The sequence below is a fragment of the Anomaloglossus baeobatrachus genome, chromosome 8, assembly GCF_048569485.1.
Source record: "Anomaloglossus baeobatrachus isolate aAnoBae1 chromosome 8, aAnoBae1.hap1, whole genome shotgun sequence".
NCBI classification, from domain to species: domain Eukaryota; kingdom Metazoa; phylum Chordata; class Amphibia; order Anura; family Aromobatidae; genus Anomaloglossus; species Anomaloglossus baeobatrachus.
The window spans coordinates 57324826-57338525 of NC_134360.1; the positions used below are offsets into that span (position 1 = coordinate 57324826).

The window sequence follows — 13700 nt, forward strand, 5'->3', positions numbered from 1 at the left end:
CTGCAGTCACAATTCTGCTGTTACATTATGTCTTATCCTCCAGTCTCCTCCAGAGCTGCAGTCACTGTTCTGCTGTTACATCCTCCAGTCCCCTCCAGAGCTGCAGTCATTATTCTGTTGTTACATTATGTCTTATCCTCCAGTCACCTCCAGAGCTGCACTCACTGTTTTGCTGTTACATCCTCCAGTCACCTCCAGAGATGCAGTCACTATTCTGCCCTTACATCATGTCTTCTCCTCCAGTCACATCCAGAGCTGCAGTCACTATTCTGCTGTTACATCATGTTTTATCCTCCAGTCTCCTCCAGAGCTGCACTCACTGTCCTGCTGTTACATCCTTCAGTCCCCTCCAGAGCTGCAGTCATTATTCTATTGTTACATTATATCTTATCCTCCAGTCACCTCCAGAGCTGCCCTCACTGTTCTTCTGTTACATCCTCCAGAGCTGCAGTCATTATTCTATTGTTACATTATATCTTATCCTCCAGTCACCTCCAGAGCTGCCCTCACTGTTCTTCTGTTACATCCTCCAGAGCTGCAGTCATTATTCTATTGTTACATTATATCTTATCCTCCAGTCACCTCCAGAGCTGCCCTCACTGTTCTTCTGTTACATCCTCCAGAGCTGCAGTCATTATTCTATTGTTACATTATATCTTATCCTCCAGTCACCTCCAGAGCTGCCCTCACTGTTCTTCTGTTACATCCTCCAGAGCTGCAGTCATTATTCTGTTGTTACATTATATCTTATCCTCCAGTCACCTCCAGAGCTGCAGTCACTGTTCTGCTGTTACATCCTCCAGTCACCTCCAGAGCTGCAGTCGCTGTTCTGCTATTACATCTCATTCACACATTAGTATTTTTTATCAGTATTTCATTTGACAAAACCAGGAGTGTCTCCAGAACAGGCGTCAATCTTTCAAATATCGTTTTTTCTGTAAGTTCCACTCCTGGCATACAAACACTGATACAAAAATACTGTCGTGTGAATGAGGCCTTAGGCTATGTGCGCACAGTACGTTTTTGCGCATTTTTCGGGTGCGTTTTTGGGCTCAAAACTGCATGACTTTGCTTCCCCAGCAAAGTCTATGAGTTTTCATTTTTGCTGTCCGCACACAACTTTTTTTTTAAGCTGCGTTTTTGAGCTTAAAAAAAAAATGGACATGTCAATTCTTTCCTGCGTTTTTCTGCGTTTTCCCCCCATGCAATGCATTGGAAAAACGCAGAGATCCAAAACGCACCAAAATGCGGTAAAAGCGCATGCGTTTTTAACAATGCGTTTTTTGCGCGTTTAGGCCGCGGGTGCGTTTTTATGCGTTTTTGTGCTTTTTTAGCGGCCAAAAACGCAGCATCAGAAAAACGCAGCGTGCGCACATAGCCTTACGTTGAGTCTTCTGTTTCCACAGATGCAGCCGCGATTTTGCTTTCTTCCTTTTATCACTTGCTGAAGTTTATGTCCCTGCTGCCCCCTGCTGGCTCATTGTCTTGACAGCTGCTCAGGTGCCTTGTGGGAAATGTCGTTCCTTCACACCAGGAGAAATATCTCCATTATAGAGCATTGTGGGATTTAGAATGAATCTGCATCTTCTATAATGCTCTCCATCGGTCAGAGCTGGTGCAGATTTGTAAATGCTGCTCTGGATGTGACTAGAGCATAGAACCAAAGATTAGCACAAGATCTGAAAAGCAAAGAACAGAAAAAAAATATATAAAATGTCATTTTATGTGCACGCTGCAAACTAGAAGCTGGGGCGCCATCTATATGTCTGCGCAGATCTGTGCCCGCGCAGCCTTCTGCCCACTCACTGCCGCAGATCTTGTGCTGTGACTGGCAGATGAGACAATGACACGATCGCATTTCACTTCAGCAGCACGATAACGAGCAGGCGGCAGAAAACTGCAGCAGATCACGCGAATCTCATGTGAGAGCAATGTGATCGCGGAGGTAAGTGAGATCAGAGGAGGCGGGTAAAGCGAACGCACCGCGGGGGACACAGCCCAGATCCTGAACCAGCAGGGGGTGCAGGGACACAAGTGAGTGAAGGAAAGACCTAGTAAGTGTTGGATTATCAGATCTTCTGGATTACTGGACAGTGGAGATGAGCAGTTTGATTTGCGCTGTGCAGTTCAGTCCCAGGCCCGCTCTTACAGCTGAAGACTTGTCACTGTGTGTCAGTTCCACATGAAAGCCTAGTATTGGCGAGTGATCCGTGCGCCCGCAGCTGAGTTTAGCACACAGAGTTCACATGATTTTACTTTTTGAATGTTTCTAGTTCCTAGCAGCAAGCAGAGATCTTGAAAATGATGATAAATAGAAACAAAGTCACCCGGCTGTGTGACTAACCCGTGCTGTCTCTTCTCTCCCTTCTCCCCGGGGTGTCTCGCCCGCAGAAGCACAAGGTGGACCTCTTCTACAAGCTGCGGCATGTGATGAACGAGGTGATTGACCTGCGCAGGCAGCTGCTGTCAGGTCACCTTACCCAGGACCAGGTGCGAGAGGTCAAGAGACATCTGACCGTGCGGCTCGACTGGGGCAATGAGTGAGTATCTGTCCCGGACACCATTGATAGGAGTGATGCTGCTCCAGCCTCCCCTGTACTACAACCCCCATCCTCTGTCTTGCAGACACCTGGGTCTGGACTTAGTTCCCCGCAGGGAGTTTGAAGCCGTAGACTCCGATCAGATCAGCGTCTCAGACTTATACAAGATGGTAAGACTCATCAGCAACTACAACTCCCAGCGTGTACTGACAGCTTGTGGAGAGCGCAGTCAGGGAAGACATGTGCATAATAATCTGCCCTCATGTTTGACGCAACTCCATGAAGACAAATTAGAGGACCTCAATAGGAAACACATAGCTGCTGTGCTCCAGAAACAGCGCCACACTGTCTACAGGTTGTGTCTGGTATCACACCACAGTCTCGGTTATATTAGTGATGCTGCAATACCAGAAGGACAGGAGCGGCACCGTGTCTGGAGAAAAGCAGCCATGTATCCAACTCCCCAGAGATTGTGTCTGACAAGAAGGCCGGTCCTGTTCTGTGGAGTCACATGCTATGTCACATGGTCATTCTCAACCAGTCAGCAGCTTTGAAGTGCATCATGTGACAGACATTCCTTCTTACAAGATTGACTGGTTGCACCACATGATCATTCTCAAAGCTCATGATTGGCTGAGAGGGATCATGTGATGCACCATGTGACTCCTTAGAACCACAAAGGATTTATTTAAGCTTCTTTGTTTCTTACTTTGGGGGCTTTTTACTGTAAAATTCCCCGACATATTCCTAAAAGGCGCTCCTCTCTCTGTGACATCGAGCTCTCTCACTCTTCGCTCTCTCACTCTTCGCTCTCTCACTCTTCGCTCTCTCACTCTTCGCTCTCTCACTCTTCGCTCTCTCACTGTGACATCGAGCTCTCTCACTCTTCGCTCTCTCACTCTTCGCTCTCTCACTCTTCGCTCTCTCACTGTGACATCGAGCTCTCTCACTCTTCGCTCTCTCACTCTTCGCTCTCTCATTGACATCGGGACTCTTCACGCTCTCTCTCTCTATAACGTCAGAGCTCTCGGCTCTCTCCGCGATGTCGGGGCACTCTGCTCTTTCAGCGAAGTAGGGGCACTCCGCGATGTCGGGGTACTCCGCGATGTCGGGGTACTCTGCGACGTTGGGGCACTCCGCTCTCTCCGTGATGTCGGGGTACTCCACTCTGTTTGCAACATTGGGGCTCTCTGGTTTCTCCATGACGCTGGGGCTCTCCACTCTTTCCGCGACATCAGGGCTCTTCATGATGTCGGGGATCTCTGCTCACTCCGTGATGTCGACGCTCTCCGTGACGTTGGCTCGCTCCGCTCTCTCCATGACGTTGGCTCGCTCCACTCTCTGTGAAGTCTGAGTTCTCTGTTCTCTATGACATTGGGACTCTCCGCTCTCTTTGTGACGTCGGTGCTTTCTGCTCTCTCCGTGACGTCAGCTCGCTCTGCCTTCTCCATGACATCGACTCACTCCACCCTCACCGTGCCCTTGGGGCTCTCCGCTCTCACTGTGACATCGGGACTCTCTGTTCTCTCCGAGACGGCCTGCCTCTCACTCTCTCCATGACGTCCCTTCTCTCTGTGACTTCAGGGCACTCCGCTTTTTCTGTATCGGTGCTCTCCACTCTCTCTGTCTCTTTGACTCTCAATGATATTTGTGCTCCGCTCGTGAGGTCAAGTTTTTGCACTATATGGCTAAGGAGGTTGATGAATAACTTTGTATTTGTTTCTTTGCAGCATCTATCAAGCCGTCACAGTGTTCAGCAGAGCACAAACCAGGTAATGGGGGGCTGCGGAAAATCGGCTGACAGTGGGGGGAGGGGACTAAAGAGCTTCCACTCTGATCCATGGTGAAATGATGGTTCTGACAGCTCCAGTACACCCCAGCTTTCCCAGGATCCTGAATGGAGTAGGTTTTGGATTGAGTGATCTTTGAAAAAGTAATGGATTCCCATCAGGGCCCTCTCTGCCCCAATGGACCCCCATAGCGCACAAGAGTAGACGCAGTCTCGGTGGTGACAGAGCAGAGAATTATGGGATCTGCAGGTGGCATTGCGCTGACTGGCATCTAGAATGTGAATCCGGATGGCTGACATGTGACCTGATTTGCTGTAACAGGCAGAAACCCTTCGACAGAGGCACAAAGAACCTCGCGCCCCGGTGCCTCACCACCTGCTCCTCAACCTAAAGAGCTTCACACACAGCAACATCGGGGAGGACGTGGATCTCTTCTTCTCACTGTATGACATGCGGGAGGCTCGTCAGATCAGGTGATTCTCGCCCCGCGACTGTCCGTGCTGTCACCCATATGTCTCTGCCGCGGGTCCTGCTACCGACATGTCACATTAACCCTTATCTCTCCTCCTAGCGAGAGGTTTATGGTTCGACTGAACAAGAATGGAGGACCCAGAAATCCGGAGAAGCCGGAGCGACTCAGCGCCTTATTCACTGTATGTGATACATGACCTGATACATGAGAATCCTGCAAGGGTCAGACACATCGGCTGTGCAAGGGGGCATCACATCCCACAATAGTGCAGATTTCTGCCACACAGCAAAATGCAGAACATCATAAATAGCAGAAAATACAGGAGAAATCAGTACAGGATGCACACAGCAGAACAGTGAGTGCAGCTCTGGAGTATAATACAGGATAAATAATGTAATGTATATCGACAGTGACTCCAACAGAATAGCGAATGCAGCTCTGGAGTATAATACCGTATGTAGCTCAGGATCAGTAGAGGATAAGTAATGTATGTACACAGTGACTGCACCAGTAGACTAGTGAGTGCATCTCTGGAGTATAATACATGAATAACTCTAGATCATTACAGGATATGTGATATAATGTATGTCAGTGATCGCACAAGCAAAATAGTGAGTCCAGCTCTGGAGTATAATACAGGATGTAACTCAGGAACAGTACAGATAAGTAATGTACCGTATGTACAGTATGTACACAATGATTACACCAGAATAGTGAGTGCTGCTGGAATATGTTTTATATGGTTTTGTATGGGTTATGATATGACTAGAGATGAGTGAACCCGTTGAAGTTCGGTTCCGCAGGTTCAGCCAGACTTTAGATAAAGTTCAGTTTGGGACACGGACTTGACCTAAACCCTATTGCAAGTCACTGATTGGGCAGTTTGGCTCTCCACCGACATACAGCCAGCAATAAATAAAGCACTTTTAAGAGAGGAAGGGTGTTTTTTTTTCTATTTTTTTGCACACACTACATCCACTCACGCTCTTGTTACCCACTGTGAGAGCCATTTAGACTGTACAAGCAGCTGGCATTAGGCCGAGCACCGAGCATACCCGAGCACACCGGTGCTCAATTGAGGGGTCAGCATACGTAAAGCACCCAAACTCCAATCTCGAATACTGATCTTTTTTTTGTACAGTCCGTGTTCGGTATGGGCACCGAGCTGTATTGTTCGGGTTTGCTCATCTCTAGTTATGACATTCCCTGACAGAAGTTCTGTCGCTTATCCATGTTATGTAAATAATAGCTTATAACCTGACTTTAAATTCATCCATTGGTTTTATAAATTACTCTTTTGAAAGCTGAAACCCTCACAAATTTGGTTTAGGTTATGAAATTAAAGTTGCTGCAGAGCTGAAATATTGATCATTTAATGAACACAGAAAGGTCAGATCTTGGCAAGACAAAAGTTTTGTCGCCTTGTCATATAATGCACCCAATTTTAATTTACATCCTCACCTGTGCTCACTAAGGGATTGCGTAATTAGTGAGTGTGTATAAAAAGAAACCCAGCACCCCAGACCTTCACTTGAAATGCAACTTGACCTCTGACAACATGCCAAAAATCCACCCTGTGACCAATGCCTTGATTATCAAGAGGCTGTAGACCAGATCCACTCCAGAGGTGGCTGGCACCTTTAATGTGTCTCAGCGTCAAGTACAAAGATTTAAAAAAGATTTGAAGAGACTGTAGATGTTTTTGACAAGCCCAGGTCCGGCAGACCCCGCAAGACAACTGCTCAGGAGGAACGTTTGTTGGTTAGAATATCCAAAGCCAGCCCCTCTTCCACTGCAGCAGAGCTCCAACAGGCCTGGTCACCTGAAGTTCCTGTGTCAACTAGAACATTTTAGAGGATTCTGTCTCGAAATGGCCTCCATGGTCGAATCAGTGCCCAGAAGCCAGCACTAAACAAAAGGCAATTAAAAACCGTGTGGCATTTGCAAAGTCCCCCAGCCTGCTAAACAGATGTATGCTGGAAAAGTAGCAGAAGGTGGAGTTTTCTCATGAATCTTCAGTTGAATTACACCACAGCCGCCGCAAATACTGCAGGAGACCTACTGGAGCCCGTATGGATTCAAAATACACCCAGAAAACAGTTAGGTTTGGTGGTGGAAAGATCATGGTCTGGGGTTACATTCAGTATGGGGGTGTGCGAAACATTTGCAAGGTGGAAGGCAATATCAATAGCCTAAAATATCAAGAAGTATTAGTTACCTCTTGCATTCCCAAACATAAAAGGGGTCAAATTCTGCAGCAGGATGGTGCTCCATCTCATACATCCATCTCTACAACAAAGTTCCTCCTGGCAAAGAAGATCAAGGTGCTCAAGGACTGGCCAGCCCAGTCACCAGACATGAACATCATTGAGCATGTTTGGGGTAGGATGAAAGAGGAAGCTTGGAAGACAAAACCAAAGAATCTAGATGAACTCTGGGAGGCATGTAAGACTGCATTCTTTGCTATTCCTGATGACTTCATCAATAAATTGTATGAATCATTGTTGAACCGCATGGATGCAGTCCTTCAAGCAAATGGAAGTCACACAAAATATTAAATATGGCTCTAGTAGCATCACAACTTCATTCACCAATGTTATGCAACATATCTTTGTATTAGAAGTTAATTTTTTGTTTGAATTTCACATTACTTTCTGTGGGCGACTAAACTTTTGTCTTGCCAAAATCTGACCTTTGTGTGTTCATTAAATGATCAATATTTCAGCTTTGCAGCAACTTTATTTTCATAACCTAAACCAAATTTGGGAGAGTTTCAGCTTTCAAAAGAGTAATTTATAAAACCAATGGATGAATTTAAAGTCAGGTTATAAGCTTTTATTTACATAACATGGATAAGCGACAGAACTTCTGTCAGGGACTGTATGTTTTGTACTTTGAGTTGTTATTTCCTGATTTGCTTGTGTTATTCGCCTTTTCCTGGCTGTGGTTGTATTGTGTGCAGCGATGGAGCCTCTGGGGGCTCAATGCTGACGTCTTTGTCTGTGTTTTGCTGTCAGTAAGGATGTATTCTCGGCTGACGTGTGACTTTTTTACACTCTGCGACAGGATTTGAGCAGTAAAGATGTGAAGCGCGATCTCCACCTCGTCGTTCATGTCGTCCGGATAGGTATGTGTCCCCGGCTCTGTCCTCCATGTTAGTGTTATTAGTTATAGGAAGACAGACAACTTTACTTCTCGCTTTATTTCAGGGCGAATGCTCCTAAACGACTCCCGGAAAGGTCCGCCCCACATCCATTACCGGAGACCGTACGGATGTGCCGTTCTGAGCCTGGGGGAAGTGCTGCCGGCACTGTGCGAAAATCGAGACGAGAAGGACTTTGTCATGAAGGTTTATATGTGAGTGCACTGACCTGAAAATGGAGTATATGAGCATGTAGATAGTATAACGGTGTATATTAGTGCGTAGTTACGCTACAACAGTGTATATGAGTATATGGATACAGTATAATGGTCTTTATGAGTACAGAGGGGTTGTTGATGGGATTACATTACACTCTCCAGTATTTTGCAGCAGATGGGGTAAGGTTATTGTAGAGGTCATACCCTGAGTCTTGGAGAAAGTCCAGACAAACCGTCCCTGCAGTCTATAATGTAAAGAAGAGACCCCTCCATTGTGACAGCCGGAGCATTCGGTCTGAAAGTGGATGACATGGCGACTGGTAGAAAAAATAAAGCTGAAAAGCCAAAAGTTGTGTAGTCTCAGTGTATAACTGCAAACAACAAAGGATTTCCTGCTGAGATTATGCATATTCAAAACAGCCAGTTTGAACAAGCAGAGCTGCAGTGTAAAGCATTAGGGAGGAAAAGATTGCGATCTGGCCTGGGACTTCAGAATTAAAATTTCAGGTTGGACGCAGCGTGGAGGATCGCTCTCATACAAAGTCATTGTGATTTCATATCTTTCAGGTGTAATAATGAGAATGAATGGTACCAAATTCACGAGAACATCATCCGGAAGACGAGCACTAAGTACTCCACGCCTAGCTCCAACTACGGTATCTGTCTGAGTGTGGTCACCCTCTCCGCTGCGTGGTCACCCTCTCCGCTGCGTGGTCACCCTCTCCGCTGCGTGGTCACCCTCTCCGCTGCGTGGTCACCCTCTCCGCTGCGTGGTCACTTTCTCCGCTGTGTGGTCACTCTCTCCGCTGTGTGGTCACTCTCTCCACTGTGTGGTCACTCTCTCCGCTGTGTAGTCACCCTCTCCGCTGTGTGGTCACCTTCTCCTGCGCCTGGTCACCCTGTCCTGCGCCTGGTCACCCTCTCCTGCGCCTGGTCACCCTCTCCTGCGCCTGGTCACCCTCTCCTGCGCCTGGTCACCCTCTCCTGCGCCTGGTCACCCTCTCCTGCGCCTGGTCACCCTCTCCTGCGCCTGGTCACCCTCTCCTGCGCCTGGTCACCCTCTCCTGCGCCTGGTCACCCTCTCCTGCGCCTGGTCACCCTCTTCTGCGCCTGGTCACCCTCTTCTGCGCCTGGTCACCCTCTTCTGCGCCTGGTCACCCTCTCCTGCGCCTGGTCACCCTCTCCTGCGCCTGGTCACCCTCTCCTGCGCCTGGTCACCCTCTCCTGCGCCTGGTCACCCTCTCCTGTGCCTGGTCACCCTCTCCTGCGCCTGGTCACCCTCTCCTGCGCCTGGTCACCCTCTCCTGCGCCTGGTCACCCTCTCCTGCGCCTGGTCACCCTCTCCTGCGCCTGGTCACCCTCTCCTGCGCCTGGTCACCCTCTCCTGCGCCTGGTCACCCTCTCCTGCGCCTGGTCACCCTCCCCTGCGCCTGGTCACCCTCTCCTGCGCCTGGTCACCCTCCCCAGTGCCTTGTTACCTTATCCTGTGGGTAGTTCATAACTTGCTGATCGGTCGTAGTGTGATGCTTTCATTTATGCTCTGTTCATTGTCTATGGGACCACCAGAGCAAGCCGAGTATGACACACAAGTTTTTCCAGCAGTCCCATAGAGAATGAAGGGATTGGAGAGGCGTGCTCGGGCAACACACCGGTCTGATGGGGGCATATCAGAACACCATTCTTGTGATCAAGGGAATCCCAACCATTAGACCACCACCCAGCTGCAAGTTTTCAGCTCTCCTTTACATAGGTGGTAAAATAAGATATGCTGCGGCATATGAAGACGAGTGGTTTCAGCACCTCGGAAAGCTCCATAGTTGGCTCTCTTGCAAGGAAATTTCCCAGCCACTGTTCTCTGTTATCTGCTGCCAGTATTGCAGGTTTTACATGCATCTTCCTTTCTCTCATCCAGGTCTTATTGTATCTTTACAACTCCTGCGAGGGGACATGGAACAAATCCGCAGAGAAAACCAACTGCTGTTTAACAGGGGGGCGGCCGTCACTCGGAAGTTGGGGTTCCCCGATGTCATCATGCCAGGTACGCGATGTGCATATATACGCACAGAAATAAATATATACTCACACACCTACATATACACCTACGGCCTCCACCTGCAATGTCTTATCTTCCCTGAGAAATAAAGATCAGGCATTTTGCTGTCAGGGCCGGGACCCATACACATTGTATATCGGACCGGGTCCTGCTGACGGGCTCAGCTAACATTTGTCTAAATGGGGTTTTAGTTCAGGTGGGACTGATGCCGCACACATCTATGGGGTGTACAGTGGGGATTTCCATCATTTTTTCCTTCTAGGTCGATGGCTCTACAGTGTTTCCGCTCTTTCTTTAAATGTCCCATTGTGTATAAGACTTTTTTGGGAATTCTATGGTGATGACCGTGGCATCAGTTTATGGTGCCAGTCACGTGTCCTTTTTATACCGGGCCTCTCCCCTGACTCTGTGTCCTCAATGGCGCTGGTTCAGCTCTGCACATTCTGTGCCCGCAGCCAGCTCCGCGGTATCCGGATCTGTCTTTTCTTTTTCTTCTCTCCCTGGATGTCTCATCTCTCACTTTTCTTCTTTTCCTTCCCTGTCCCTCAGATATACTGATTGTGGAGTGTAAGTCTCCGTGCACATGGCTGTCTGGGCCCAGCCACTGACCCGCTGATCACGGAGGACATTGCTTTTCTGTGGGCGCACTACCTGACGCCTGCTCAGCTCTGCCACCCGGCCCATGGTCGGCATGTTCTGGAGTTGGGTGGTTGTGCATGGCATGGCAGACATTGACATCGCTGCAGCAGAGTGATGCTCTGCGTTCTGGCAGCGCACATGACGTTCTGCAGATGCAGGAATGGCCTCGCTCAGCTTATTGTTGCTCTGCTTTGGTTGTGTTGCTCTGCAGACAGGTTAGTGCTCATTCATTGTGTGCATCGTCTTTACAGGGGATGTGCGCAACGACCTCTATGTGACTCTGGAGAAGGGCGACTTTGAGAGAGGAGGCAAGAGCGTGCAGAAGAATATCGAGGTCACCATGCACGTGCTGTACGCTGATGGAGAGAACCTGAGGGTGAGACATTACCGATCTGTGGGTCATCGGGACATTAGATTTACATTGAACGTTACCTTTCAGTCACAGTTCTCTTCTGATCTGTCTACCACCATCCTCTGGTGCATCATTATCAGCGCTGATGTGACCGCACACGTGATGCCATCAATCTTTTCATATGACATATGTAGTGAGGGTGCCTCATCTTACCCAGAACCAGAGCTGCAGAGTTTGATACCTTGGATTGCTGATACTTGGGGACAGTGGCGTAACTAGAGTTTGATGGGCCCTGGTGCACAGTTCAGACCTGGGCCCCCCTCTACACGTACACTGACACTTGGGGTATGGGATAATGACACTGACACTTGGGGTACAGGATAATTACACTGACACTTGGGGTATGAGATAATGACACTGACACTCGGGGTACAGGATAATGACACTGACACTTGGCTCTTACCCTCAGCACCCAGGTTTCCCATGATCTGAAATCCCTCTATCAGCACCCAGTTTTCCTACGTTCTGATATCCATCTTGTCCTCGGCACCCAGCTTCCTCATACTCTGCTATACATCTTTCCCTCAGCACCCAGCTTTCCCATATCAGAGCATGGGAAAGCTTGGTGCTGAGAGAAGATGTATAGCAGAGAATGGGAAAGCTGTGCTGAGGGAAAGAGCCTTTTTCCCTTCAGCACAAAACATTCCCATCCCATGCTTGTATCTTTGTCCCTCCTTGTATATAGTTCTCCAAATACTATAATGGCCCCCACATAGCCTTCTATATAGTATAAAGGGTCCCACATAACCCTCATATACTCTGTTTTATAATGCATCCCCATAGTCCATGTATAAGGTAGGCTCCATAGTCCTCCATATATTATAATGTAGCCCCCATAGTCCTATATGTATTATAACGCAACCCCATAAAACTTCATATTGTATTATGCAGCCCCATACTGCTCCATGAATAATGCACCCCTATATTCCATGTATAAGGTGTCCTTCATGTTGTATAATACATCCCCATAGACCTCCATGTATAATGCAGCCCCATAGACCTCCATGTATAATGAAGCCCCCTAGACCTCCATGCATAATACACCCTATAGTCCATGTATAAGGTTTCCTTCATGTTTATTATGCAGCCCCATAGATCTCCATATATAATGCAGCCCCCCAGGCCTCCATGTATAATGCAGCCCCCTAGACCTTCATGTATAATAATGCAGCCAGCCTCCCCAGGCCTCCATGTATAATAACGCAGCCAGCCTCCCCAGGCCTCCATGTATAATAACGCAGCCAGCCTCCCCAGGCCTCCATGTATAATAACGCAGCCAGCCTCCCCAGGCCTCCATGTATAATAACGCAGCCAGCCTCCTCAGGCCTCCATGTATAATAACGCAGCCAGCCTCCCCAGGCCTCCATGTATAATAATGCAGCCAGCCACCCCAGGCCCCCATGTATAATAATACAGCCAGCCTACCCAGGCCTCCATGTATAATAATGCAGCAAGCCTCCCCAGGCCCTCATGTATAATAATGCAGCCAGCCTACCCAGGCCTCCATGAATAATAATACAGCCAGCCTCCCCAAGCCTCCATGTATAATAATTCAGCCAGCCTCCCCAGGCCTCCATGTATAGTAATCCAGCCAGCCTCCCCAGGCCTCCATGTATAATAATGCAGCCAGCCTCTCCAGGCCTCCATGTATAATAATGCAGCCAGCCTCCCCAAGCCTCCATGTATAATAATGCAGCCAGCCTCCCCAAGCCTCCATGTATAATAGTGCAGCCAGCCTCTCCAGGCCTCCATGTATAATAATGCAGCCAGCCTCCCCAAGCCTCCATGTATAATAATGCAGCCAGCCTCCCCAAGCCTCCATGTATAATAATGCAGCCAGCCTCCCCAAGCCTCCATGTATAATAATGCAGCCAGCCTCCCCAGGCCTCCATGTATAATATTGCAGCCAGCCCCCCAGGTGTCCATGTATAATTATGCAGCCAGCCCCCCAGGTCTCCATGTATAATAATGCAGCCAGCCCCCCCCCAGGTCTCCATGTATAATACAGCTCCCCCAGGCCTCTGGCCACCGTGTACTCACTAAGTACTTGCCTCTCTCCTCGTTCCCCACTCTGCTCTGTCCTCACCTCTCCTCGTTCCACCGCTGCTGTCCTCACCTCTGTCCTCATTTCCCCCACTGCTCCGGTCAGCGTCCTCCCGCCCTGCGCTCTGCATACCTCAGCACAGCAGTCGCACAGAAGTGACGTCACCGCATAGGCATGGGGGGGGAGAATGATGATGCATGGAGAGGCACAGGCCACTCTTTGCTTTATCATTGCTGTGCGCGATGACAGGGGAGGGGGCCCCGGTGCCGCCGTCGCTGACACCTGGCATAGTGTGTCAGCGGTGGAAGCAGGTCGTGGCGGCAGCGGGTCATATAGCGGCTGCGTGGTCTGCGACAGATCAGCACAGCTCCTCTCTCACAGGAAGTGGCT

At 48.9% G+C, this 13700-nt stretch overlaps 1 protein-coding gene across 6 annotated transcripts in view; it reads left to right on the forward strand.

Moving 5' to 3' along the window:
* Nucleotides 1-13700, forward strand: part of DOCK3 (dedicator of cytokinesis 3) — a 144996-nt gene that overhangs the window by 92488 nt on the left and 38808 nt on the right. For 4 of the 6 annotated variants that reach the window (XM_075321651.1, XM_075321653.1, XM_075321654.1 and 1 more), the window contains 11 exons: nt 2392-2540; nt 2626-2710; nt 4271-4312; nt 4652-4803; nt 4902-4983; nt 7869-7929; nt 8012-8159; nt 8730-8818; nt 10075-10200; nt 10765-10782; nt 11106-11230. In XM_075321651.1, coding sequence (XP_075177766.1) covers nt 2392-2540; nt 2626-2710; nt 4271-4312; nt 4652-4803; nt 4902-4983; nt 7869-7929; nt 8012-8159; nt 8730-8818; nt 10075-10200; nt 10765-10782; nt 11106-11230 — 1077 coding nt within the window. The remainder of the gene's footprint in view (nt 1-2391; nt 2541-2625; nt 2711-4270; nt 4313-4651; nt 4804-4901; nt 4984-7868; nt 7930-8011; nt 8160-8729; nt 8819-10074; nt 10201-10764; nt 10783-11105; nt 11231-13700) is intronic. The other 2 variants (XM_075321652.1, XM_075321655.1) reach the window with 1 other exon arrangement.